Source organism: Leopardus geoffroyi, chromosome A2, assembly GCF_018350155.1.
Source record: "Leopardus geoffroyi isolate Oge1 chromosome A2, O.geoffroyi_Oge1_pat1.0, whole genome shotgun sequence".
In the NCBI taxonomy this organism is placed as follows: Eukaryota; Metazoa; Chordata; class Mammalia; order Carnivora; family Felidae; genus Leopardus; species Leopardus geoffroyi.
In genome coordinates this window covers 82,750,756-82,777,457 of record NC_059331.1, presented here as the reverse complement: position 1 = coordinate 82,777,457, position 26,702 = coordinate 82,750,756, and the positions used below count along the sequence as shown (strand labels likewise).

Below are 26,702 nucleotides of genomic sequence, written 5' to 3'. Positions count from 1 at the left end.
ACACACACACACACACACACACATATTTTTTCTTTATTCATTCATCAGTGGATGGGCACTTGGGCTGTTGTAGATAATGCTGCTATAGACATCAGGGTGCATGTATTTTTGTATTTTTTGAGTAAATACCTAGTACTGCAATTGCAGGATCCTAGGGTAGTTGTAATTTTATCTTTTTGAGTAACTGTACTATTTTCCACCCTGGCTGCATAAGTTTGCATTCCTACCAACAGGGCAAGAGGGTTCCTCTTTCTCCACATCCTCCCCCAAACCTGCTGTTTCTTGTGTTGTTGACTTTAGCCATTCTGACAGATGTGAGATGATATCTTATTGTAGTATTGATCTGCATTTCCCTGATGATGAGTGATGTTGATTGTGCATCTCTTTTATTTTTTGAGAGAGCTGGGGAGGGTAAGAGAGATAAAGGGAGAGAGAGAATCACAAACAGGCTCCATGCTGTCAGCACAGAGCCTGATGTGGGCCTTGAACTTATGTACCATGAGATCATTACCTGAGCCAAAGTTGGACACTTAACCAACTGAGCCACCCAGGTGTCCCTGAGCATCTTTTCATGTGTCTGCTAGCCATCTGTATGTCTTTGGAAAAATGTCTATTCATGTATTCTACCCGATTATTAATTGGATTATTCATTTTTTGGGTGTTAGGTTTTATAAGTTCTTTATGTATTTTGGATACTAACCCTTTATTGGATATGTCATTTGCAAATATCTTCTCCCATATATAGTAGGTTGCCTTTTAGTTGACTGTTTCCATTGCTGTGCAAAAGCTTCTTATTTTGATATAGTCTTGATAGTGTATTTTTGCTTTTGTTTCCCTTGCCTTAGAAGACCTATCTAGAAAAAAGTTAATACAGATAATGTCAGAGAAATTTCTGCCTGTGCTTTCTTCAAGGACTTTTTATGGTTTCAGGTTCCACATCTAGGTCTTTAATCCATTTTGAGTTTATTTTTGTGTATGGTGAAAGAGAATGGTCCAGTTTCATTCTTTTACATGTTGCTGTCCACTTTCCCCAACACCATTTGTTGGGCAGAGACAGTCTTTTTCTGATTGGCTCTTCTTTCCTGCTTTGTTGAAGATTAATTGATCATATAATTGTGGGTTCATTTCTGGGCTTTTATTTGTTCCATTGATCTATGTATTTGTTTTTGTGCCAGTACCATACTGTTTTGATAACTACAGCTTTGTAATATTAACTTAGAAGTCCGGAATTCTGATGTCTACAGCTTTGCTTTTCTAATATTGCTTTGGCTATTCAGGATTTTTGTGTTTCCATACAAATTTTAGGATTGTTTGTTCTAGCTCTGTGAAAAATTCTTATAGTATTTTGATAGGGGTTGCATTTAATGTGTAGATTGTTTTGTATAATATAGACATTTTAACAATATTTGTTCTTCCAACCCATGAGCATGGAAGTTCTTTCGATTTTTTTGTGTCATCTTCAATTTCTTTCATCAATGTTTTATAGTTTTCAGAGTATAGGTCTTTCACTTCTTTGGTTAGGTTTATTCCTAGGTATCTCATTATTTTTGGTGCAATTGTAAATGGGGTTGATTCCTTAATTTCTCTTTTTGCTGCTTCATTATTGATGTATATAAATGCAGATATTTCTGTACAATGATTTTGTATCCAGCAACTTTACTGAATTGGTGTATCAGTTCTAGCAGGATTTTTGGTGAAGCTGTTAACGTTTTCTTTTTTAAAATTTTTTTAATGTATATTTATTTTTGAGAGAGAGATGTTGTGAGTGAGGGAGGGGCAAAGAGGGAGGGAGACACAGAGTCTGAAGGAGGCTCCAGACTCTGAGCTATTAGCACAGGGCCCGACGTGGGACTTGAACTCATGGACCACAAGACCATGACCTGAGCTAAAGTTGGACACTGAACCAACTGACACCCAGGCGCCCCAGCCTTTAAGGTCTTCTATATGTAGAATCCTGTCACCTGCAAATACTGTTAAAGTTTACTTCTTTCTTGCCAATTTGGATGCCTTTTCTTTCTTTTTGTTGTCTGATTGCTGTGGCTAGGACTTCCAGTACAATGTTGAATAGAAGTGGTGAGAGTGGACACCCCTGTCTCATTCCTGACCATACAGGAAAAGCTCAGTTTTCCTCCATTGAGGATGATGTTAGCTGTGCATTTTTCATTTAAGACCCTTAGGATGTTGAGGTATGTTCCCTCTAAACCTACTCTGTTGAGGATTTTTATCATGAATGGATGTTGTATTTGGTTGTATTCAACCAAAATACTTGGAACAATTGAGAGAATAAGGAATATTCCAAAATAATTGGAATAATTTCAGAATAGGGATTCACTTTTCTTTAAATATTTGGTAGAGTTTGCCTGTGAAGCCATCTGGTCCTGGACTTTTGTTTTTTGGGAGGCTTTTGATTATGGATTCAATTTCATTGCTGGTTATTGGTCTGGTCAAATTTTCTATTTCCTCCTGTTTCAGTTTTGGTAATTTATATGTTTCTAGGAATTTATCCATTTTTTCTGGTTATCCAATTTGTTGGCATATAGTTTTTCATAATATTCCCTTATAATCCTTTGTATATTTGTGGTGTTGGTTGTTTATTTCTCTTCTCTCATTTGTGACTTTATTTGGGTCCTTTCTCTTTTCTTTTTGATAAGCCCGGCTAGAGAGTTATCAATGTTACTTTTTCAAATAACTTTTCCAAAGCTCCAGTTTCATTGATCTGTTCTATTGTTTGTTTTTTTTTTTAAGTTTCTATATCATTTATTTCTTCTCTAATCTTTATTATTTCCTTTCTTCTATTGGCTTTAGGCTTTGTTGTTGTTTTTCTGGTTCCTTTAGGTGTAAGGTTAGATTATTTGAGGTTTTTCTTGCTTCTTGAGGTATGCCTGTATTGCTATATACTTCCCTCTTAGAACCACTTTTGCCAAATCCCAAAGGTTTTGGACTGTTGTATTTTCATTTTGTTTCCATGTATTTTTAAATAACTTCTTTGATTTCTTGGTTGACCATTCATTGTTTAGTAGCGTGTTATTTAACTTAATGTATATGCAGTCTTTCCAGATGTTTTCTTGTAGTTGACTTCTAGTTTCATAGTGTTGTGGTCAGAAAGGTACATGGTATGATTTTGATCTTCTTAAATTTGTTGAGGCCTGTTCTGTGGCCTAATATGTGATAGTATAGAAAATGTTCCATGTGCACTTGAAAAGAATGTGTATTCTGCTGTAGGATGGAATGTTCTGCGTATATCTGTTAAGTCCATCTGGTTCAATGTGTCATTCAAAGTCATTGTTTCCTTGTTTATTTTGTTTAGATGATCTTTCCATTGATGTAAGTGGCATGTTCAAGTCCCATGCTATTACTGTATTATTATCAATTACTTCCTTTGTTATTGTTTTATGTATTTGGGTGCTTCCACGTTGGGTGTATAAATATTTACAATCATCGTATCTGCTTGGTGGATTACCCTCTTTATTATTATATAGTGCCCTTCTGTGTCTCTTGTTACAGTCTGTTTCAATGTCTAGTTTGTCTGATATAAGTATTGCTACTCTGGTTTTCTTTGGACATCGATTTGCATGATAAATGTTTCTCTATCCCCTCACTTTTATTATTCTTTTTTAAGTTTTATTTAAGTAATCTTTACACCCAACATGGGGCTCAAATTCATGACCCCAAGATCAAGAGTCACATGTTCTTCCAGCTGAGGCAGCCAGATGTCCCCATATCCCCTTACTTTTAATATGCAGGTTTCTTTAGGTCTAAAATGAGTCTCTTGTAGGCAGAATATACATAGGGTTTTTTTTTTGTTTTTTTTTTAATCCATTCTGACACCCTGTTTTTTTTTTATTTTTTATTTTTAAAATTTACATCCAAATTAGCATGTAGTGAAACGATTTCAGGAGTAGGTTCCTTAGTGCCCCTTGCTCATTTAGCCCATCCCCCCTTCCACAACCCCTCCAGTAACTCTCAATTTGTTCTCCATATTTGAGTCTCTTCTGGTTTGTCCCCCTCCCTGTTTTTATATTATTTTTGTTTCCCTTCCCTTATGTTCATCTGTTTTGTCTCTTAAAGTCCTCATATGAGTAAAGTCATATGATTTTTGTCTTTCTCTGACTGACTCATTTCACTTAGCATAATACCCCCCAGTTCCATCTACGTAGTTGCAAATGGCAAGATTTCATTCTTTTTGATTGCCGAGTAATACTCCATTGTATATATACACCACTTCTTCATCCATTCATCCTTTGATGGACATTTGGGCTCTTTCCATATTTTGGCTATTGTTGATAGTGCTGCTATAAATGTGGGGGTGTATGTGTCCCTTTGAAACAGCATACCTGTATCCCTCGGATAAATACCTAGTAGTGCAATTGCTGGGTCGTAGGGTACTTCTATTTTTAAATTTTTGAGGAACCTCCATAGTGTTTTCCAGAGTGGCTGCACCAGCTTGCATTCCCACCAGCAATGCAAAAGAGATCCTCTTTCTCCGCATCCTCACCAACCTCTGCTGTTGCCTGAGTTGTTAATGTTAGCCATTCTGACAGGTGTAAGGTGGTATCTCATTGTGGTTTTGATTTGTATTTCCAGATGATGAGTGATGTTGAGCATTTTTTCATGTGTCGGTTGGCCATCTGGATGTCTTCTTTGGAGAAGTGTCTGTTCATGTCTTTTGCCCATTTCTTCACTGGATTATTTGTTTTTTGGGTGTTGAGTTTAAGAAGTTCTTTATAGATTTTGGATACTAACCCTTTATCTGATATGTCATTTGCAAATATCTTCTCTCATTCTGTCGGTTGCCTTTTAGTTTTGCTGATTGTTTCCTTTGCTGTGAAGAAGTTTTTATTTTGATGAGGTCCCAATAGTTCATTTTTGCTTTTGTTTCCTTTGCCTCTGGAGACATGTTAAGAAGTTGCTGTGGCCAAGATCAAAGAGGTTTTTGCCTGCTTTCTCCTTGAGGATCTTGATGGCTTCCTGACACCCTGTTTTTTGATTGAAGTGTTTAGTCCATTTACATTCAAAGTAATTATTGATATACATATGTATTTATTATCATCTTATTACTTGTTTTGTGGTGGTCTCTGGAGATTTTCTTTGATCCTTTCTTGTCTTTCTATCTGTCACGTTTTGCTAATTTTCTTTAGTGACATATTTGGATTTCTTTCTCTTTATTCTTTCCATGTTTATTAGTGGTTTTTGATATATGATTACTATTAGATTTGTATATAACCTTTTCTTTATATAGCAGTGTATATTAAGTTGATGGCTGTTTAGGTTTGAACCCATTCTTTTCTTCTTTCCGCCCCATGTTTTAGGAATATGTTACATTTTACATCCTTTATACGTGTGTGTGTGTGTGCGTGTGAATTTCTGACTGATTTTTTACAGAAATAGTCATTTTTACTGCTCTTGTGTTTCCTACTGTTATGTTGTCACTTTTGGTCTCCTCTTTCCATTCCAAGAGTCCCCTTTAATATTCCTTGCAGGGCTGGGTTAGTGGTCACAAACTAGTTTTTGTTTGTCTGGGAAACTCTCTTATTTTGATTTTTAAAAAAATGTTTATTTATTTTTGAGAGACAGAGCGTGAGTGGGGGAGAAGTAGAGAGAGAGGGAGACACAGAATCTGAAGCAGGTTCCATGCTCTGAGCTGTCAGCACAAAGCCCAACGCTGGGCTAGAAACCATGAACCGTGAGATCACAACCTCAGCTGAAGTCGGACACTAACCAACTGAGCCACCCAGGCGCCCCTCCTTCTATTTTTAATGATAGCCTTGCTGAATAGAGTATTCTTGGCTGCAATTTTTCCCATTAAGCAGTTTGAATATATCATGCCACTCCCTTGTGCCTTAACAAGTTTCTGTAGAAAAATCTGCTATCTTTATGGGTTTTCCTTTATAAATCACTATCTTCTTTTGTCTTACTGCTTTTAAGATTTTTCTTTATCACTATATTCTGCAAATTTAATTACACTATGTCTTCATGTGGGCCTGCTTTTGTTCATTTTGATGGGAGTTCTCTGTGCCTCCTGGATATGGATGTCTGTTCCCTTCCCCAAATTAGGGAAGTTTTCAGCTATTATTTCTTCAAATAAATTTTCTGCCCTCTTTTCTCTCTTCCTCTTCTGGGACTCCTATAATACAGATATTATTATATTCGATGGAGTCAGTTCCCTAAGTCTATTCTCATGTTGCATAATTCTTTCTCTTACTCAGCTTCATTGCTTTCAATTACTTTGTCTTCTAGATCATTAATTCGTTCCTCGGCTTCTTCCAACCCACTGTTCATGGCATCACGTGTTTCTAATCTCATTTATTGCACTCTTCATCTCTGATTCTTTTTTAACTTTTTTATCTCTGTGGTAAGGGTCTTATTGATGCCTTCCATCCTTTTCTCAAGTCCAGTGAGTATACTTATTATCATTGCTTTAAATTCCCCATTGGGCATGTTACTTATATCTGTTTCATTTAGATCTCTGGCCGTGGCCTTATCTTGTTCTTTCACTTGGGATAAATTCCTCTGTCTTCTCATTTTGTCTAGTTTCCACCTGCTTCTCTATGTTAGAAAAGCCAGTTGTGTCTCCTACTCCTGAAAGTAATGGCCTTATGAAGAAGTCATTTAGTGCCCAGGGCCTGGCACTTTAGGAGTGTCTCCAGTATGTGCCATGTGCTCTCTCCTATTGTGTTCTGGATGCTCTATCCTTCAGGCCAGTTGTCTGCTGAGGCTCTCCTTGTTTGCTGTGGGCACTATTTGGTCCCAGGCCTGAATGTGGTGAGCTTCAACTAGGTGTGATCTGGTCTGCTTGTGAAATGAGACCTGTCACCACCTCCACTGTAAATGAGGCCCTGCAAAACTCTCTGGTCAGGAGATGTGCAGGCAGGGGTTTGTGTTGGTCTTCTTAAGGAGGGGCCTGCTGTACTGGGACTGAGGTAAATGTGACTGAGAATGGCAGTTCCACCAGAGTACAGGGGGTGGGCCTTAGGATAAGCAAGTTAGGCAGCCAGTGTCCACAATGTGTTGCATCCCACAGGTAACTCTGTGTTTATGCTGAAGGGCAGGGGAGGAGAAATGGTGCTGGCCAATTTTTCTTCCAGGAGAGGTGTCCCTGTGAACACTGCCACTCAGGGATATGCTCCAAATAGTCTCCACACCATGTGCTCCCGGTGTTCTTCAGGTCAGTTTCCACACTGTATATACCCCTGTATTGTTTGCTTGCCTTCTCTCTAGGAGCAGCACAGTGCTCTCCAGGCTCTATCCCAGCCAAGCCTGCTCATCTTTAGAACTTCAGGCCTTAAGCCCCACTGGTTGCAAGAACTCACAAAACTCAGCCCCTCTCACTTTCCAAGCCAATGGCTATGGGGAAACATTCTTCTTGTGTGTTCCCCTGTGCATTCCTCTCCCTCTCGCCCTTCTGTGTGACTATGGCTCTCTCCCCTCTGCAACATCCAAAATCCATTTCTCTGCACTTCCTACGTTCTTCAATGTGGCCTCTTCTCGACCTTCAGTTATGGAATTTGTTCTGCCAGTCTTTAGGTCAATTTCTGGGGTATTTTGGATGATTTGACAGTTATCTAATTGTATTCATGGGATGAGACAAGCCTAGGGTCCTCCTACTCTTCCATCTTCTTTGTCTCTATAGAATATACTTTCAGGGGCGCCTGGGTGGCGCAGTCGGTTAAGCGTCCGACTTCAGCCAGGTCACGATCTCGCGGTCCGTGAGTTTCTCTGGGCTGATGGCTCGGAGCCTGGAGCCTGTTTCCGATTCTGTGTCTCCCTCTCTCTCTGCCCCTCCCCCGTTCATGCTCTGTCTCTCTCTGTCCCAAAAATAAATAAACGTTGAAAAAAAAAAAAAAAGAATATACTTTCAAAGGGAATAAAAGAAAATGTGGGTTTTATCATTAACAAAGTATAGCAACCTTGGGCAAGCTTCCTAACCTCTTTTGTGACGACAGGTTTTTTATCTGATAAGAACGTTGGACTAGGTGGTGTCTAAGGGCCTATGTGATTCATTCATTCATTCATTCATTCATTCATTCAATAGACTGAGATTTTTCTATGTATCAGGTACAATTTTATGTGCTAGGAATACAGTGGTGAATGCAGTTAAAATCTCATGGAATTTACATTCTACAAAATTCCTGATCATAAGGTAGTAATTCTCAAGGTGGTGAGGAGTGACAGGTGGGACAAATTTTCCAAGTCACTTGGGGAACACTTTTTAAAAAATATACTGCCTCCTAGATCCACAGTCTCACCCCCAGTAGGTAGGCTCTGTGAGGAGCCAGTGCTATTGATAAGCATTTGAGGTATCCTTTGTACAGACTTGGCAGAAAAAGGGTTGAGAATCAGTGTTCTAAATGATACGGCGATTCAAAGACATGCCAGTCATATGCTCTATTTTGCATTCTGAAGGGAGACTCATTGAAAGAGCCAATTCCAAGCTTAAGGTAAGTTGGAAAGTGCAATTGAATTAAAAGTCCCTGATTAATTAAAGTCCTATGAACACTTGTACCAATCAATAGAAATATTAGAATGCTTACCCATCTTATTTTTGGCCATGATCTCTCATGCTGAACTCATGTGGCAAACTGTTTGATTAAAAATACCACTATCCTTCTGACAATGAGCTTTAATATCCCAGGCCATGGCCAGTTTTCTGTATTTAAATACAAACAAATAAGCAAAAAAAAAAAAAAAAAATTAATGACATCATAGCATTTTGGTGGCGGAAGACCTGCATATTCTTTCATGTTGAGAATCATAACAAAATCTTAAATGTCGGGAAGTTTTAAAAAATTTATTTCCACTCATCTGAAATCTAAGAGTGATAACTAAAGTTTATGCTATAGTAAATACAACATTACCATAGAAATGTATATGAATTTACAATGAAAACAACAGAAAACCTTCAGTTTAACACTGTCAGCATAAAATATTTTATTTTAAACTTGCTGTTCAAACGTTCAATTACAACACATGTGGCAAAGAAACAACAGTTAACACACAACATCTGCCACAATTCTATCTCTGAACTGCCTTTTCTATATTATGTGATATGTTACAATTTCTTTCGATTTCTTACATTCACGGTATTCTTAAAGGCAGCAAATGTCAATTTTTTCTCCTTTGAAAACAATTCCATTAATATTTTGAAATTGCTTAAAATGACAACTTTTTCCTTTTGGTATTCTATTGCTGCCCACATTAGAGACATAATTCATAGTACTTATAGGTTGTTGAGAGGTATACTGTACTCAATAAATCAACTCCCAACTCTAAGTTAAAATGAACTTCAATCCAAAACAAGCATTTTCCTAAATCAGTATACTCAGCTACCTTTCTCAAAAATATTTCCATTCTGAAATAAGTTTTTTTTTTTTTTTGTGAGATACAATAGTTTTCTTTTATTCCTAACAGAACTCATGCTGTACTTTTTTTTCTCAAAATATATTTGATATATTCTGTGCAAAATGTTAAGTTCTGTATAGGTATGTACCTTATTCTGAAAAAGTTTATAAAATATAATTCCTAAAAACAACCTCAACATTAGACAATAGAGGAAGAAGAAACATATCAAACAAAGCCTAAGTTTCCACATGAGAAAATAAGTATGTTCTTAAAGCTCCAGTAATACATTCCTTGAAAGAACTCAGAATGCACTTTGGTCATTATTAAACATAGGAGAACATAGGTAATAAAACAAATTGCTTTTGTTGTTTTCTACATAAAGAAAATATACTACACAATGAGGCTGATCAAAAGGAATGGTAAGAGCAAAGTGATATTATGACATGGCTCTGTTCTCTACACATTCCTGATCTTAAGATTATGATTTGGGGATTAAAACTGCACCAATCAAATAAATCATTTACAATTAATTATTTTAATAAATTCCCTAAAACATGGTAAAAAATGTGAGGATATTCAACATGATATACCTTGCACCAAGAAAATTCTATACTGTTTCAAATAAATTCTTTGTTTTAGAAACTAGATACCCAGTTAAAAAAAAATTGCAAAAACATTTCATGTTTTATGTAATTCCTAATATATTCTTGATTGTACAAATGTAACAACTTAAAATCAAGGCCCAATGTAAGATATCACCATATTTGCCCTATCTACCTAACATGCCAACATGATATGTTCTCATTTGGACACTTGGCAAATTGTGTGTGCATGTGTATGTGGGGGGAGTAGGTAACTTTCCAGGTTAAAAGCATCTAAAATAGCCCTTATAAAATTGGAGGTGAGGGGGATGCACCAGGTTAAGTTTAGAGGATAGAATTTGCAAACTGAAGCTCTTTTCTGAAAATTTGGATATAGTTTTATAACTAGCAATCAAAGGAATATTTTATTGGTTCTTAACCTTGTTCTTAAGTTGTTCATTTGAGTGTGTATACACTATAGTGTACCATGGGGAGAAAATTATTTTACTTGAGTAAACATAATAATGTACTTTAGTAATATCAATAGGCACTTCACTTGTGAGATGAGTGTATACCTCACTCAAAAGGATACCATATCATGCCCTAGTACACTATAACATACCCCATATAAAGATACGCATTAAAAGTAACAATTTTAAAAAGTGCACATTTTGAGCATGCACAGTTGGAGCTGTGCAAACAGCCCAGTGTTTCAAATAAATACAATTATTACTAGTTAATTTTTATCAAAATATCTTACAGTATGGTAACCATTTACAATTATTGCTCTATTAAGAGTTTTATCATCAAAGAGCACTTGTTGACCTGTTATGTAATACCATATATATTAATACTGAAGGGTGTGTAACTGCAGCTTAATCAGTTCAGATCCTGGCATTGCTCCAAAATAATTCAAGAGAAACCCTGACTGGATCTTGATTCACCAAAGAACACACTTTATGTGTTTAGCTGAGTCCAATGCAATATTCCAAGTTAAAGAAGTTTTCCTCAAGTAAGGCAAGTTCACGGCATTGATGGAGAAACGGGGCTTAGCAACGGCTTCTATTCTCACGATTTGTTATTTTGTCAATTATTTATGAACAATTACCAGGATCTCAAGTATCTGGATATCAGTTTTATCACCCTTTTGACAACTAAGTACATCAATGCTAAAAATAAAATATAAAGACTAAAATAAATGTAAAAAACAGTGAACAAGTAAAATAAATATAAGAATTGCACAAGACAGTCTGATGTAAACACTTCGATTTCCCAGCTGAGACTCCTGAAGCAAAGAGTCAGTGACTGCTTTCAGGCAGCTTAGTTGGTACTCTTATTCTGGAAAAGAGGCTACATCTTCTTTTCTCTGCATTGTCATGATTTAATCTTCCACAGCTAGTGAAAAAATAATAGAAGTAGTAACCATTAGAGTCAGTTTTTTTTTTTTTAATGTTTTTAAATGTTTTTTATTTATTTTGGAGACAGAGAGAGAGTGTGCGCTTGAGCGGAGGGCAGGGAGAGGGAGGGGGGCAGAGGATCTAAAGCAGGCTTCACGGCAACAGCAGCGAGCCCAATGCAGGGCTCCAACTCATGTACCACGAGATCATTACCTGAGCAGAAGCTGGACGCTCAAACAACTTAGCCATCTGGGCACCCCTGGAGTCAGTTTTAATACTGTAACTTATAAATTATATTACATAATGCTATTATCTAAATTTCATTCATAAACAAGTATAGGTTCTACTATTTTAAACTCTTTTATCCTTGCATTTTCAAGAATAACTCACCTTAAATAAAAAAGTAAAAATCAGATTTCCCTTGCTTTCTTTTATTGGGAAGTAGCAATATACATATACCACTTGTTTAATATGAATAATCTACCCCTTACTCACTAAGAGTTGTGCATATGCTGGGGGATATATGCATTGCTGTATAATAAATAACTTTTGGCCAAAAAAAGAAATAAGGCTCTTCTTTTCCTTTTTTATCACCTAAATTAGATTCAGATTATGAGTAAAAAATGAATACCTTATTCTATACAAGAGTCCTATTTGTATGAATACTGTTCCAAATTAGGAGTTCCATGAGCATTATAAACCAAGAAAATTATTCATTCTTTGTGCACAATATTATGAAAATTATTTCACCCCTGTGCATTCGAGATCTCAAAAGACGGACAGGGTAAAATAAATGTCACAAGGTGTCACAGGGCACTAAGAAATAAAAATATACCTGGAAGGGGCACCTGGGTGACTCAGTCAGTTGAGTGTCTGACTCTTGATTGTGGCTCAGGTCATGATCTCACAGTTGTGAGATCGAGCCCCACCTCAGGCTCCATGCTGCATGTGGAGCCTGCTTAAGATTCTCTTTCTCTCTCTCTCTCTCTCTCTCTCTCTCTCTCTCTCTCTCTCTCTTTCTCTCTCTCTCAAAAAAGAAAAACAACACAAAAACTTGGAAACTCTTACCTTTAAATTAAATCCAAGCAAGTCACTGATAACGCCAGAAACAGCGGACAGTATGACAACCTGGGTGATGTTATAAAGCAGTGGATTCATTGTAAGCCCATATAATCTAAAGGGACTGTCCAATTCCTAGCAAAAGAAAAAACAAAAAACAAAAAACATGAGCCCAGAAATACATTAAGAATCAAGAGTTAAACTAATTCAGGGCAATATACAATGAGAATTTTTGAAAAAAACTTTCATAAAACAGTTACAAATTGTGGATAGTTTTAGAAAGGATAAACTTGGTTAAACTTAAACTATATATATATATATACACACACACATATGTACATATACATATGTATGTGTGTGTGTGTATATACATATATATATATATACACACACACACATACTTTCAGGTTTTTCTTTTTCTTAGAAGTGACTTCCATTAAAAGAACTCTGTGATCTAAATTTGTAACTGCAATTTCCGTCTCAAATGAATGACTAGTAAAGTACTGGTCTAATAATTACCAAGAGGTATGAAAACATTTTCTAGTATAAGAACAAAAAATGTAAGAGAATAATACCTTTTTGCACAAGAATTAGAAAAGCAGCCAAATTTTCTGCTATTATTAATACATACATAAAACTCCCTTTAAGACAATTACTTTTCAAATATAAGAATTAATTGATTCAAAGATTTAAAACTCTATGATTTATTTATTCTCAGATTCAAAGTTATATGGCAGGCCCTGTGTTAAGCTCTAGGAAGTCAGGATTTAGTCCCTGTGCTGACAGACCTTACAGTTGAATAGACATACAAATAAATAATTAATTGTGAGTCCCCCATAAAAGAGCTATGTATTAAAAACGCAGTGGGTCCTAGAGGAAGGTGCTCCTAAAACTTAGTGGGAGGAGGTAGTAGGTATTCCATAAGACACATGAAAACATGGCATCTTTGAATGGCTACAGGTTGCCCAGCATTGTTAGGGGCCAACTGCAAGGAAAGAAATCCTTCAAATCTGTAAAACGGGCTACTTAGGTAAGGGTCATTCTTGACACAAATCGTACTAACAGACTGAACTTAATCAGGGAGAGTGTATCAGATGTGCACATGAGAAAGATCACAGGCAGTAGGGAAGCACTGTGGAAAAGGTGCTGGAGAACAGTGAGACTAGAAGCAGGAAGGCCTGCTTTTGTTCAATGGATCAAAGCTCAAGTGAGAGACAATGAGGGCCTGACCTAGGATAGTACTGATAGGGAAGCGGAGATGAACTAGAGGATATTGGAGAGGTTAAATCAATGGGCCTGAGAATTTCTTGGCAGTGAAGAGTGACAGAGAAAAACCAATCTATATTAACTCCCAGGTTTCTGAGTAGAAGATTGTATATGACTGTGTGTGATCAAAAAGGATCACATTGTTGTGCTCTGTAGTTTCTCAAATTTCCCTCTACTCTGGGATTGAAGCTGCTTGTAAGTCTCATCCTGTCTAGCATAGTGCCTACACTCTGAAGATATTCAACACATATGTACCAGACAAGCCCACCCGCCTCTCTTCTGAACCTTGCTTGTCAAGGCCTATTATATACTGTGAGGCAGTACCTAATTAAGACTTTTAATTGACTGAAGAATTAAACGTAATACTGAGAAACTACTAATTTTACACCATTCTCTGAAAACATTATATTCAATTTGTTACAGAAATTGAGATTTTAAAAAACATTTTCCTTTTAAGAAAGAAAAACATTACTAATACTACAAAGCAATGCTAGAAATATTTTATCAAATTACCTCCAAAGAGTTATTATGACATCAAATATTTTGAAATTATATTTTTTGTCACCAAAAATGATTCGAAAATTTAAAGGTTTATTGGTGATATATATTTATTATAATTACTATGTATTACTAATTTTTAAGCTAACTCAGGCCACGCAAAAGACTGCTCTGAGAAATATAAAATGAGAAAATTTCCAAATTAACACCAAATCTCCCTTTTTGAAATCTATTTTAAGTACTAGGAGGCAAAATTTCCAAAGATACCAACCTCTAAATACTTTAAACATTAAAGTCTTAAATTTTCAAAAGTTATTAAAATTTCAAAATGATAGGATTTGGATCAACTGGTTAGTTTTACAATAAGTAAAATGTACATGACATGAATGTGTTCAAATATAATTTGGAAACAATTTGGATAATCATAAAAACCAAACATAAGATAGGATCTGCAAACAAAAGACTAAGATAAAAGTCAGAACAGCATATTCTACATTATATCCATTTTCAGTTTTATTTTTACCTTTAGCAGTTTAGTAGCCAGCTTTAAAACATTATTCACTAGTGTCAGTTCCTCTTTTTTGTTAGGTTTCTTCTCCATTTTCAAGTAGAGGTTTATCTTTTATAAAAAAAGGAATGAAAACGAGGAATGAATAGTTAAAAATACTTAAAATTACAACAAATACTCATTTTTAAAAGGAATTGAAAGACAGTCACTAAAACATTCATGGTGCTTCTCTGGGTATTGAGATTATAGATGACATTAATATTCTCCTTCATACTTTACTGTATATTCCAAATTTCTTACAGTAAACATTTTATAATAAAATTTTAAACTTTTCAGATTAAAGCTGACACAAGAAAGGAAAACTCGATTTCATTATTTAATAGGTGAAATACTTTACTCCTAGAGCCAAAACAAACAAAAGAGTAAGTAATAACTAAAGTAGATCAATTGGTTTGTTTGCTGCTCTCCCCTTTCCCTTTAATTGAGCTCATGTGACAGGATTACTGATTCTTAAAAATCATACTTTCCCTGGCAAAACTACTCAAAACATTTTCACTGGCAATAAGTTTCTTTGAGTAATTCCTATGGAATGGTAAGGAAAATATTAAACAAATTAATACACAACAAAGTCAACCATCAAAATTCTTATGCTTTATCCTTCCTACTGAATAAAAATTCCTACTTCTTCAAATATGGCTCTGGTAGACTGCCAAGCAAACATATCCCACTAATGGTTTAAAGTTCATCACTTCTATAAATAGTACTTGCTTCTTGTCAAATCAAAGTGAAACAGTAAAACAACAGGTCAGACTTGAAAGCCGCATCAAGGCAGGAACATTGAAGAAAGGCTCATGTCCTATCAAATGTCAAGTTTTTCTTTGTAACACAAATGCAATCTAAAAACAGGTTCCTAAAAAACCTCAAGTAAATGAAAAGATTTTTAGTTTAATATGTAGATTATAGGCATTAACTTATAATAAACATGCATTCTCACCTGTTCAGTAAGTAATATTGAGGTATTGCTATATTTTTTACTTGTCTCTGATCCAAGGGTAACAAATCTTAGGAGAAAAAGTGTTAACGAGATGCACCAGATTACTAGTTCCCAATTGTAGTGACAATCAAGGAAGATCTCATGCACGTGAAGCAACTAAAAGTGTACGAAAAAGGCAACATGAAGCAGCAATGTGATTCAAACAATTTCTTTTTTAAAGGAAATAACATTTTATTTCATACAAATTGATCACGAATATAGTATTTTTATTTTAAAAACATTCCACATTTATTATGAAATATTTCAAACACATCAATAATGTAATCAAAACCCATGACAAGAAGGTAGAGAGGGTAACTGCCTTACTCCCAACTTTAAAGTAAATACTCCTAAGGTAACAAATATCGTATGTACAATGTCTGCTTTAAATTTTTAAAGATATACTTTAAGATTAAGAATAGTACTTTCCAGTCATTGTATTATGAATCTCCACTGAAATTCACCAATTTGTTTTCTGCATTTGTTAAGATGATCATATGTTTTCTCCCTTTTTAATCAACTACAGGAGCTCAAACCAGATTTGTGAGTTGAAAATCTTTGCATTCCAGGTATAAACTATATTGGTCATGGCATATTTATTGTTATTAAGTTGCTGGCTTCCTCTTCCTAGTATTTTGCATTGAAGTTAATAAGGAAAATTAGCTCACAGTTTTCCATTTTTATATTGTCTCTCCAGTCAATTGGTATCAAGATTCTATTAGTCACACAAAATGAGTTGGGAAATAGTCCCTTTTTTCCTACTCTCGAGGTGTTTTGTGTAAGATTAGAATTACTGTTTATTTGAATAATTGGCAAAATTCAACTGTAAAACCACACGGGTCTAGAGGATTTTTGTTGGTGGCAAAGTTTTAAACTATTGAATCAATACTACTTTGTAGTTACAGGTCTCCTCAGGTTTTCAGTTTTCGAGTCAGATTTAGTACATTATGCATTTGTACCAAATTGTCCACCTAGGTTTTCAACTTTAATGATATAAAGTAATTTATACTAGCATTCTTTAAACAATTGCTCAACTGTGTCAGTAGCTTACAGTTTAATACACTATGCTTTCTAAATATTTGTTATTTATATGCTTTAAAATTTCCAAATGTATGAGATTTTTTGCTGCTGTCATTATTTTCTACCGTAACTACATTACTGTTAGATTAAGTGGTCTACATTGTCTCAGCTGAGAATTACTTTGTGTCCAAGTACATAGGAAGGTTTTGTAAACTGTCCTTGTGTTTGAAAAGAATATGTATTCTCTAATTTTAGAACAAAATTTAAACTATCTTGTTTAGGTACATATCTTCATTGTTTTTTGTTTGTTTTTTGTCTATTTAATCTATCAATTACTGAAAGAAATGTGTTAAAACCTTCCAATGAGGTTTTTAAAAATAACTTCTTAGTGTTATTGACTTTGGCTATCTGTACATATATTTTGAAGTTACTGGATTACATGCATACAAGCTGAGAATTATTAGACCTTGATGAATTATTCTTTTAATTTTTGTCATGCTTCCCTTTATCCCCCATTGAACTTAGATTACAGTCATTTCATCTGATATTAATATGAACTCACCAGCTTTCTTATAGCTAGTATTTGCCTGCCTCTTCATAAGAGACAGAACTACTACAGGATGTACTTCAGGAACATGGAAATTAAGCTTGGAACAAAAGGCTAACATGCAATAAGGAACTGTAAGTAAAGAAATCAGTCTTTTCCTCCTGGTTGCTTTTAAGATTTTTCTCTCTGTTTTGGTGTTCTGTAGTTCTTCCACAATGTGTCTTGAGTGTAGATTTATATTTATTGCTCCTTCTTATTCTTGTTGTGCTTCCTAAATCCGAAGTTAAGGTCTTAGCAACACAGAAAAACTGTTAGCCATTATCTCTCCAAATATTGCTCTCCTTCTCCCTTCCATCTGGAATTCCTATGGATATATGTTGGCTCTCCCATGTTTCAATCTCCTTTTCATATTTCCATCTCTTTATCTCTGTCCTGTATTTTGGGTAACTTCTTCCATCTCCCATTCACTATTTTTAGCTGTCTTCAATCTGCTATTTTTTATTGTGTTGTTAATGTCAATAACTGAATTTTTCATTTCTCTGAAGTGCTGTCAGTTCTTTTTCAAATCTGTCTGTTCTTTTTTCATAGTGTTATCTGTGTCTTTATCTTATAGTTCTTATCTGATCAGTTTATCATCTGAGGCAGCTGGAGACCTAATCTCCTGCTTGTTGGTTCACTGACTGGCTCAACATGGATGGTTTCTTCAGTGTTTTGAAACCTCAAGAGGCTTCATCTGTGGACATCCTGAGGCCTAGGCTGAAGTCACATTCCCCAAGAACCAATCTTGGTTTTGCTTCTGCCAAATATCCTAGGACTGCTTTTTATATTAATTTCTTGACACGGAGATTACAGGACAAGATCTGTAATGCATATTTTAAACCCTGAACCTCTAATAAGGGCAGACCTACAGTTACATATTCTTAGGGCAGGGACTTATCCCCCCATTCTAGTCAGAGTCCAGGCAGAGTTAGGTGAGCTTTCTTATTATCCTCCTGGTCTGCTGGACAGGCTGTTTTTCTTATTCTACCTTTTCATGGAGACCGTAGTCCTGTAAGAGGTCTGGTTTACGGGGGGGAGCATGTATAAGGGTGTATGCAGGCTGATGCCTCATCTTCTGTCCTCTTGTGGGCCTAAATCTCAAGTCTCTAGGATACGAAGATTGACAGTGTACCTCACCTCCTCATCCCAGCGCTCTCACAGCATTAACACATATACTTAACTGCTCTGTTTTTTAGCTTTATCTTCATTTTTGGCCCCTTACTGTCTTATAAACTCAGATATGCATGTAATACGTACATAGAAGAGCTTATATATGAATATTAAACAGCTAAGTTTCAACCCACCCTCTGGACTATACAGTATTTTAAAGCAGAAGAATCTTCAGGTAATCTAGTATGTCACAGTACTTGAAATGGAAGTTTAATTTTTAACGCAGAATATCCTGAGATACTTCTGTGCTTCCTCACTAGTCTTGGACAGCGAGAGTTCTTTCTCAGAGCCTGAGGCAGTCATGTCACAGTGACGATTCAGATATAAAATGAAAGAATACTACGTGTGAATAAAGCAGAGATTTGTGAAAAACAGTCTGAAACAATTTTGCAATTCTAGCCACTAATAAGTTTGTTTTGGGAAATAAAGATAACCAAGTAAGTGACTGAGAAAAAGTAATTACTACATATTCAATCAATAGACATCTGAGACTATGCTAGCCACTGCTCATGACACAGAGATGAATAAGACACATTTATTTATTCTACTGAAAAAAAAACTGCAAAAGGTCAATTTCAAAACTTGTATAACTAGGCTTCCTTATAATATTATTACTGTGGTTGTTTATTATTAGAAAGCCTTCTGGAGCCCAGTAATTATAGATATGATTATCTACTTTCTACACAGAACAAGTCAACTCACCTGGGCACAACAGATAAATACAACTGATATAGTCAACAAGAAAGCAGATGAAACTATAACATCGACTGATCGCTGAGGACCTCGACGCTGGGGAAAAAAGAGGAAAAATGCTTTTAAATATATTTACTAATTAGCAGCTAATTCCATGCTTTCAATTAAAGTGTTGATCCATCCCTGCAGGTTGATCATAGCTTACAATGTTGAAAATATACCTAATTTGTTGGATGAATTTTAATTACAAAGTGTTACTATTTCCTGAGGATTTGCAATACAGTAAACATGGTGAATACATAGCATAGAATTCTTAGCATAACTTCCACATTTTTCATTTCCTTTCATTCCAAATATTTTGTCAAACACTAATCATTTATTCAACATATTTCTTGAGCACCTTCTCAGAATGAGGTGCTGTGCTGGGCACTGAAAATACAGCAGAGAACAAAACACACACGGTCCCTACCTTCACAAGAAGTAGCAAGAAGTCAGACATCAAGCTTATAGCCACAGATATATGTGATCAGTTGTAGTAAGTGCTATAAAGGAAAGGTAAAGGATGCTCGGAGAAAACTGGTAGAGAATTTGGTTTAAGTATCACTTCCTTAAGGAGATCTTTCCCAAGCCCACACTCCTAACTCTTACAGGCAAGTTAGGAAGAAAACCTGGGAAGATCTTCCTGATACTGTGATATTTATACCAGAATAGGGTGCTCAGGTATGATAGCACATGGCAGTGTTCCTGGCAGAAGGAAGGACAAGTGCAAGAGCACAAAACAGTAAAAATAATATTGCATTCAAAGAACTGAAGCAGTCTGGTATGGCTGGAATGCAGAGGAAAGTGTTTCAAAATGAGACAAGGGAGACAGGATATCCTCAGGAGCTAGGTCACGAAGGGCATTGATAAGCCCTGTTCAGATTTTGTCCTTTAAGAGCAATGGAGAACCCTCAGAAAGTTTTAAGAATCACATAATGAGTGGCACCTGGGTGGCTCAGTCGGTTAAGCATCCGACTTCGGCTCAGGTCATGATCTCACAGTCTGTGAGTTCAAGCCCCGCGTTGAGCTCTGCGCTGACAGCTCAGAGCCTGGAGCCTGATTCAGATTCTGTGTCTCCCTCTCTCTCTGCCACTCCCCTGCTCATGTTCTGTCTCTCTCTGTCTCAAAAATAAATAAAAACATTGAAAAAAAATTTTTTTAAAGAATCATATAATGAAATCTACATTTTAAAAAGATCTCTGGTGGCAGACTGAGGAATGTATTGGAAGGAGGAAACCTGAATGCAGGGAGGCCAGTTAACAGGCATCTACAGTAGCCCAAAGCAGATGATTGAAGGTTTCATTCAGGTTGCAGACATGGAAACAAAGAAGTAAATGGATCCAAGATATATTTTGGAAGTAGAAAGGGTGGAAAATGGTGATGAGTTGGATGTTAGAAATGCAAGAGAGGGAAGTAATAAATACCAAGGATAATTCCTAGGTCTGGGGCTACAGATTTTCCTCGCTAAATTTTAGGCTCTGAAAGGTAAGGCCTTGCATGTCATCAGTAGTGGATGTTAAGTGGTTAGCGTTAATACATGTTTATTGAATGAAACAAACAATGTACAAAAGAATACAACATCTACTTATATAACAGATTGATAATGAGGACGAATTACAGATGGCTTCTCACTAAGCCACGTAACAAAGATCATATTCATCCCTCCACATAACAGAAAAATCACAGTGAGCAAAAATAATCCATGCCAATTTTTAGCATTTCCCCATGGAGACTAACAAATTAAATCAATGAACAGAACAATGAATTTTTTAAATAGAAGGGTAGACAAATAGTGCAAACTTTTTTCCACTTCTTTCATTGTTACTTCAAAATGAAAAGCATTAAAGATCTAGGTATATCAGAGGGTTTCTGATCTTTTGGCCAGCTTTATTTAAGGCCTGATTACTCCATGCATAATGAAAATCACTGCATCTTCACATAGCAAAGAAATAATCCTCAGAAGAAGTGCTTTCCTAAACTTAATTCAGAAGTTTCCCATTTCCCTCCTGAGTTTTTATATCTTACTGCCATAATTAGGAAAGTTATTTTAAAAGATTAAGGGAAAAGAACAGCATGAAGAGAATGGCTTAGAATTGCAAGCTAATATTTTTAAATAGTAATAGGCCACTTCAGTGAGGATACTCACTGATTAGTTTTTTAAATTCTTTTTTAAGCAGTGGGCTCCCTCTGCTGGCTTCTGATAACCATTCTAGGTATGAATAAAATCTTTTAAGCTTCCGAATGAGTAGAAGTTGGTGAGATTTATGAAAAAAAGATTATTGTCAAATCTAAAAAAACAAAACCTATGAATAAACAAACAAAAAGCAGAATCAGACCTATAAATACAAAGAACAAACTGATGATTGCCAGAGGGAAGGGGGTGAGCGGATAGGCAAAATGGGCAAAGTGGAGTAGGAGGTACAGGCTTCCAGTTATGGAATGAGTTAAGTCGCAGGAATAAAAGGCACAGGTTAGGGAATATAATCAATGGTATTGTATTAGTGCTGTAAGGTGATAGACGGTAGCTACACGTAGTGGTAAGCATAGCATAGCATAGCATAGCACACAGAGGTGAATGACTATGTTGTACACCTGAAGCTAATGTAACACTGTGTGTCAACTATCCAAACATAAAAACATATGTCCAAACATAAAAATGTATGTAAGCCTTTTAGACCTCAGGTGTTTTATCTAAAGAACCAGTTAAACATTTATTTTCAATTTCTGAATATGGATTGAAAAGAACACTAAGTATGACCACGCAGCAGCATGTTGAGTACACAGGTGACTATACATTTAGACATATACCCATATTGAAAAAAGAGAAACTCTGAGAGGAAGGCAGCATGTTAAGAGTACTTTTATCACTACCATTTTACCTTAAGATAGGACCGGAGAGAGAGCCACATTTTTATATTCTGTACTTTCTTCAACCGGAAATGAGGAACCTCAGATTTTCGAGCCCTCCTTGCAGATGTTAAATGTCCAAACAGTTTTGCAAAAAGTAATCGCTAAAAACAGATTAAGATAAGGATTAATTTTCAAGTAGATTACCATAGAAAAACAAAAATCAACAAAATATGGCTTGTTATAGGATTGTATTTGCTTAAGTACTACAAAAACAAAACAGGAAAATAATTAGCGGGTCAAAATGATTTAATGAAATACTAAAATACTTCAGGAATTATCTATTATGAAAAGGATAAAATATTCTCTATTGAAAATTCTATATTATACTCACCTGTTTGTAAGTTCTTTCTGCTACACAGAGCAAAAAAAAGAAAATCCACACAAGAGACACACGAACCACGAAACTTATTATAACCATAGAAAGAACTATGACATCTTCATTAGAACCAAATGCAATCACATAAAGTTCTGAAGCAGAGTGTGCTGTGAGTTGTTCCAAGTCTGTAGCTTGGGAGAGTCGGAAAACAAATGGAGTTAAACCCAGGATTAGAGAGATTGCATTTCCAAAAATCTGGTATCCTATTCCTGGTATATGGCTGTTCACCTATATTGAGAGAGAGAGAGAGAGAGAGAGAGAGACAGAAAGAAACCCAACCATACATAAATTTTATCTATAGTAAAATGAATTCCTATTAGGCATTATTTTATTTATAGCGATATAAAATCATTTTGTTAAAATATATGAGTTTTAATACATGAATAATGAAATTTAAATTGACTCAAAGTTTGAGAGCATATTACAGGTAGATTGTAAGTCATTATATGTTCAGTTTTTAAAAAACAGTTCATTATCAGATTTCTAATTCACTAAGTAGATGCAAAAGGATGAACTATTTTGGTCTTACCTAGGTCTGGGGAAAAAATTCTATAGATCTCACTATTTCAAAAGTTAGAAATATTCACAAATACTTCCATATTAAAAAGAATGAGATCTCATATCCACTTAAGCTCAGTACATAAAAAGAAAAATCTAGAATTACACTTATTTGATAAATTTGTAATCTGTGTTTTCCTTCAAAGAGCTCAGTATACAAATGGATATCTCCTTAATACTTTAAAACCATTTTAAAAGAAAATGTGTTAGAGGGGGGGAAATTAAATAAAAAAGGGGAAAAAGGGAGAATTATGAAAAAGGAAACTGGAAATGAAATAATGGGAAATATAAGACTGGTAGGACTGGGAGGGATCTAGCTAACTTTCTATCATCATATTATACATTCTGGAAACAACCTGCTAGTTCACAGACAGCTAAGGTATGGAGCACCAACTAGATCCACATCTCCAGAGATTCCTTAGGAGTATGTCATAGGATGGAAATCAATTTCTAGAGCAGTTACTTTAATTTCTGTCCTCCATAAAGTATGCATAATAGTTCTTACATAATGAACAATGCATGGAAATCTAGAAGTGTAAGTAAAATTGGGGTGCCTGGGTGGCTCAGTCGATTAAGCTTCTGACTTCGGCTCAGGTCATGATCTCACACTCTTGAGTTTGAGCCCAGAGTCTGGCTCTGTGCTGACAGTTCAGAGCCTGGAGCCTGCTTCAGATTCTGTGTCTCCTCTCTCTGCCCCTCCCTCGCTCACACTGTCTCTCTGTCTCTCAAAAATAAATAAACATTTTAAAAAATTTTTAAAAAAGTCCAAGTTAAATCATGCCTAGTTGCCCAAGAGGAATCAGATAAAATTTAAAAAGTAGTAATGATTTCATAAAAGACACAATTTCATAACTGAAATTAAAACCCATAGTATTTGTACTCTACCTCCTGAAACTACTCAAGACCTGTTACCTCTAGCTGCATTTACTTCTATATATTTAAGTGGGCAAGCAAGTATCAATATAAATATTCTATTTTGATTTTTTTAAATAATAAATGAAGCAGGAGGGAGGACACAGGAAAATAAGCCTTCATCAACACTTGTGTATGTCTAGCACAATTTGATCCATGAAAAGCAAAAGAAAGAATAACATAAAAGAAGAAAATTTTAAATTGCATCATCTGTTCTTGGTCAGAAGAATGAAAACACTAAAGCATGACGGTGGTTTGGTGACAAATCACTGTATAAATCAGACAGGACCAAATACAAATACTTTTTTTCATGTTGAAGAAATAAGATAAGTTGTAAACATAACATCCTAGTAATTATTTATTATATTAATAATTGCTGTCTTATTCTTGAACTAAAAGAATAATATTTAAGCACTCACTCTGTTCATTATCATTCCACTGATTTCAAGCACAGACATGTCTGCTTTCTTGCAGTCATTGCCTTCCCATACTATAGCACTTATTTTCTCTAATCCTGGGTGGGAATTATGGAGCCAGGGCAAATGACTCTATAAAAAATAAACAGAAATTGGTGAATACATTTATCACATTTCATAAATAAAACGTGTGTATATATATAAAATACACTAAAAAACAAATTGGTGAATGCATTTATCATATTTTATAAAACAGAACATATATATGTCTGAACATGGGTATACCTGTATCTACATACACCCAATTTCAAAGACACTAAAATTCTATCTTAACATTAATTAGCATATACATTGAACAGATGGCATAAAAATTACAGTTATAAAAATGTGTACATTAAGAACTTCCTCTAATAGGTGTTAGGCAAGCTACTATTCAAAAATCCTCTAAAATGTGTCAGCAAAAGCCCTTAGTTGTCAATTGTCTACATAGCTACTAATATAGTAGTGTTCAAAAACAAATGGATATCAAATTGTTCATATTATTGACTCTCCAACTTACGGTCGTTCAATACAAAGCACGGGACAGCTAAGATTTAAACCTTTCTGAAAGACTAAACAGTGATACAATCTCATCCTGGAAGAGACTCTTCCTCATGCCCTTACCCTCATTATTTAATTTAGCTACTTTTCTGTATTTTAATCTAGCATTTCCCCAAAGGATTAACTTTTTTTTGTTCCTTTGAGTATATATTGCAAATGGAAGCACATGATACTAAAAGTACTCTCTCAATGTTTCAAGAAATAGAAAAAGGCCAAAAAAAAAAAAAAAAAAAATTGAAAGCCTTAATACAAAGGATCAGATGCTTAAGTTTGTTTTTTTTTGTTTGTTTTAGATAATTAAAATAATAAAACTTTGGGGTGCCTGGCTGGCTCAGTCAGAAGATGTGCCTCTTGATATTGAGGTTGTGAGTATGAGCCCCACATTAGCTGTAGAGATTACTTAAAAATAAAATCTTTAGGGGCGCTTGGGTGGCTCAGTCGGTTAAGTGTCTGACTTCAGCTCAGGTCATGATCTCATGGTTCGTTGGTTTGAGTCCCGTGTTGGGCTCTGAACTGACAGCTTGAAGCCTGGATTCTGCTTCAGATTCTATGTCTCCCTCTCTCTCAAAAACAGATAAAACATTAAAAAATTTTTTAAATAAAATCTTTAAATAAAAAAATAAATAAATAAATAAAACTTCAAAATAGGATGGATGGGGATTAAAGACAGCAACAAAATTCAACACTAATCTTTACCTTATCAGATATTCATGAGAAGTTAAAACATTAAAAGATTAGACCCAAAATGGGATGAATTTACATTACAGTATTACTAACTTATTTTTATAACATATTTCATTAAAATAACTTCTAACAATGAGTAGAGGAATCTACTATAGTTATAGTTATTCTCTGAAAGACAGAAATGTGATTAAAATATGGTAAAGGTAAGTTTTTTGAAAACTTAAGGAATTATTTTCCTGTAGGGAGAATAAAATTGCATTGATTTGTTTTGATTAAAGATATAAAATAGTCATTAATAATACGTAAGAAAACAGATATGGGAAGTTATTATCATTCTGAATTGAACATTAATTTTCTGCATGTAAAGCTATATATACCAGGTTTACTATAAGCCGAATAAAAATTGATGAATAATTACAGGCAAACAGTAATGCCACTAGCCATACTATTAGCAAAGTTCTTTTACATTTAGTTTACTTGACTACGAAGAAGTTTTCTCTAAAAATTTATCTTTTCCAAAGATATGGTATTTTAATATACACTAACCATCATAGTATATATTTCACTATTGGAGAGCCTTCAAAACTGTTAAGACACTAGTTATTAACTATCCACTTAATTCCACAATATATTCTAACTAGGATAGAAGTTATTTGTACTGAAATATGTATCAAACTTTCCACGGAAATTTAATCATTATGAAACAACATGGGCTCAAAGGCTAGGAAGAAGAGCTAGAAGCTGAATGCAGAGTGTAAAGCCTGGAGAGGCAAGATTTCAACCACTGATTTACAAGCTTCTAATCTTTTTAAACTCTCAGTCTGCTAACAGTGAATTAAAGCCTTCCCAATTACATGAAGCAAGGCATATCAAGGTCTATCTAGGACAGAAATAGGAATTCAAGAAGTTCACCCTCCAAAAGTATTCATTTTGCCCAGTCACCTTTGCAGTTACTTTACTTAGCATTTGATATCATCTTCCTATTTCTAGAAAGCCAACAGGTAGGAGAAAGAGAGCAACTAGAAACTGGTGAATTTAAAAAGAGTTAACTGGAAAA

General features: G+C 35.2%; 1 protein-coding gene across 9 annotated transcripts in view; it reads right to left on the bottom strand.

Moving 5' to 3' along the window:
- Positions 1-8,903: 8,903 nt before the first annotated feature.
- PHTF2 (putative homeodomain transcription factor 2) overlaps positions 8,904-26,702 on the bottom strand; it is a 124,961-nt gene continuing 107,162 nt past the window's right edge. For 5 of the 9 annotated variants that reach the window (XM_045494577.1, XM_045494579.1, XM_045494578.1 and 2 more), the window contains 8 exons: positions 24,365-24,493; positions 22,431-22,703; positions 22,069-22,200; positions 19,160-19,246; positions 15,643-15,798; positions 14,664-14,759; positions 12,386-12,511; positions 8,904-11,315 (listed from right to left, as the gene is read on the bottom strand). In XM_045494577.1, the coding sequence (XP_045350533.1) occupies positions 11,295-11,315; positions 12,386-12,511; positions 14,664-14,759; positions 15,643-15,798; positions 19,160-19,246; positions 22,069-22,200; positions 22,431-22,703; positions 24,365-24,493 (1,020 nt within the window). In that variant the 3' untranslated portion in view covers positions 8,904-11,294. Of the gene's footprint in view, positions 11,316-12,385; positions 12,512-14,663; positions 14,760-15,642; positions 15,799-16,439; positions 18,748-19,159; positions 19,247-22,068; positions 22,201-22,430; positions 22,704-24,364; positions 24,494-26,702 lie in introns of those variants that run through there. The other 4 variants (XM_045494581.1, XM_045494582.1, XM_045494586.1 and 1 more) reach the window with 2 other exon arrangements.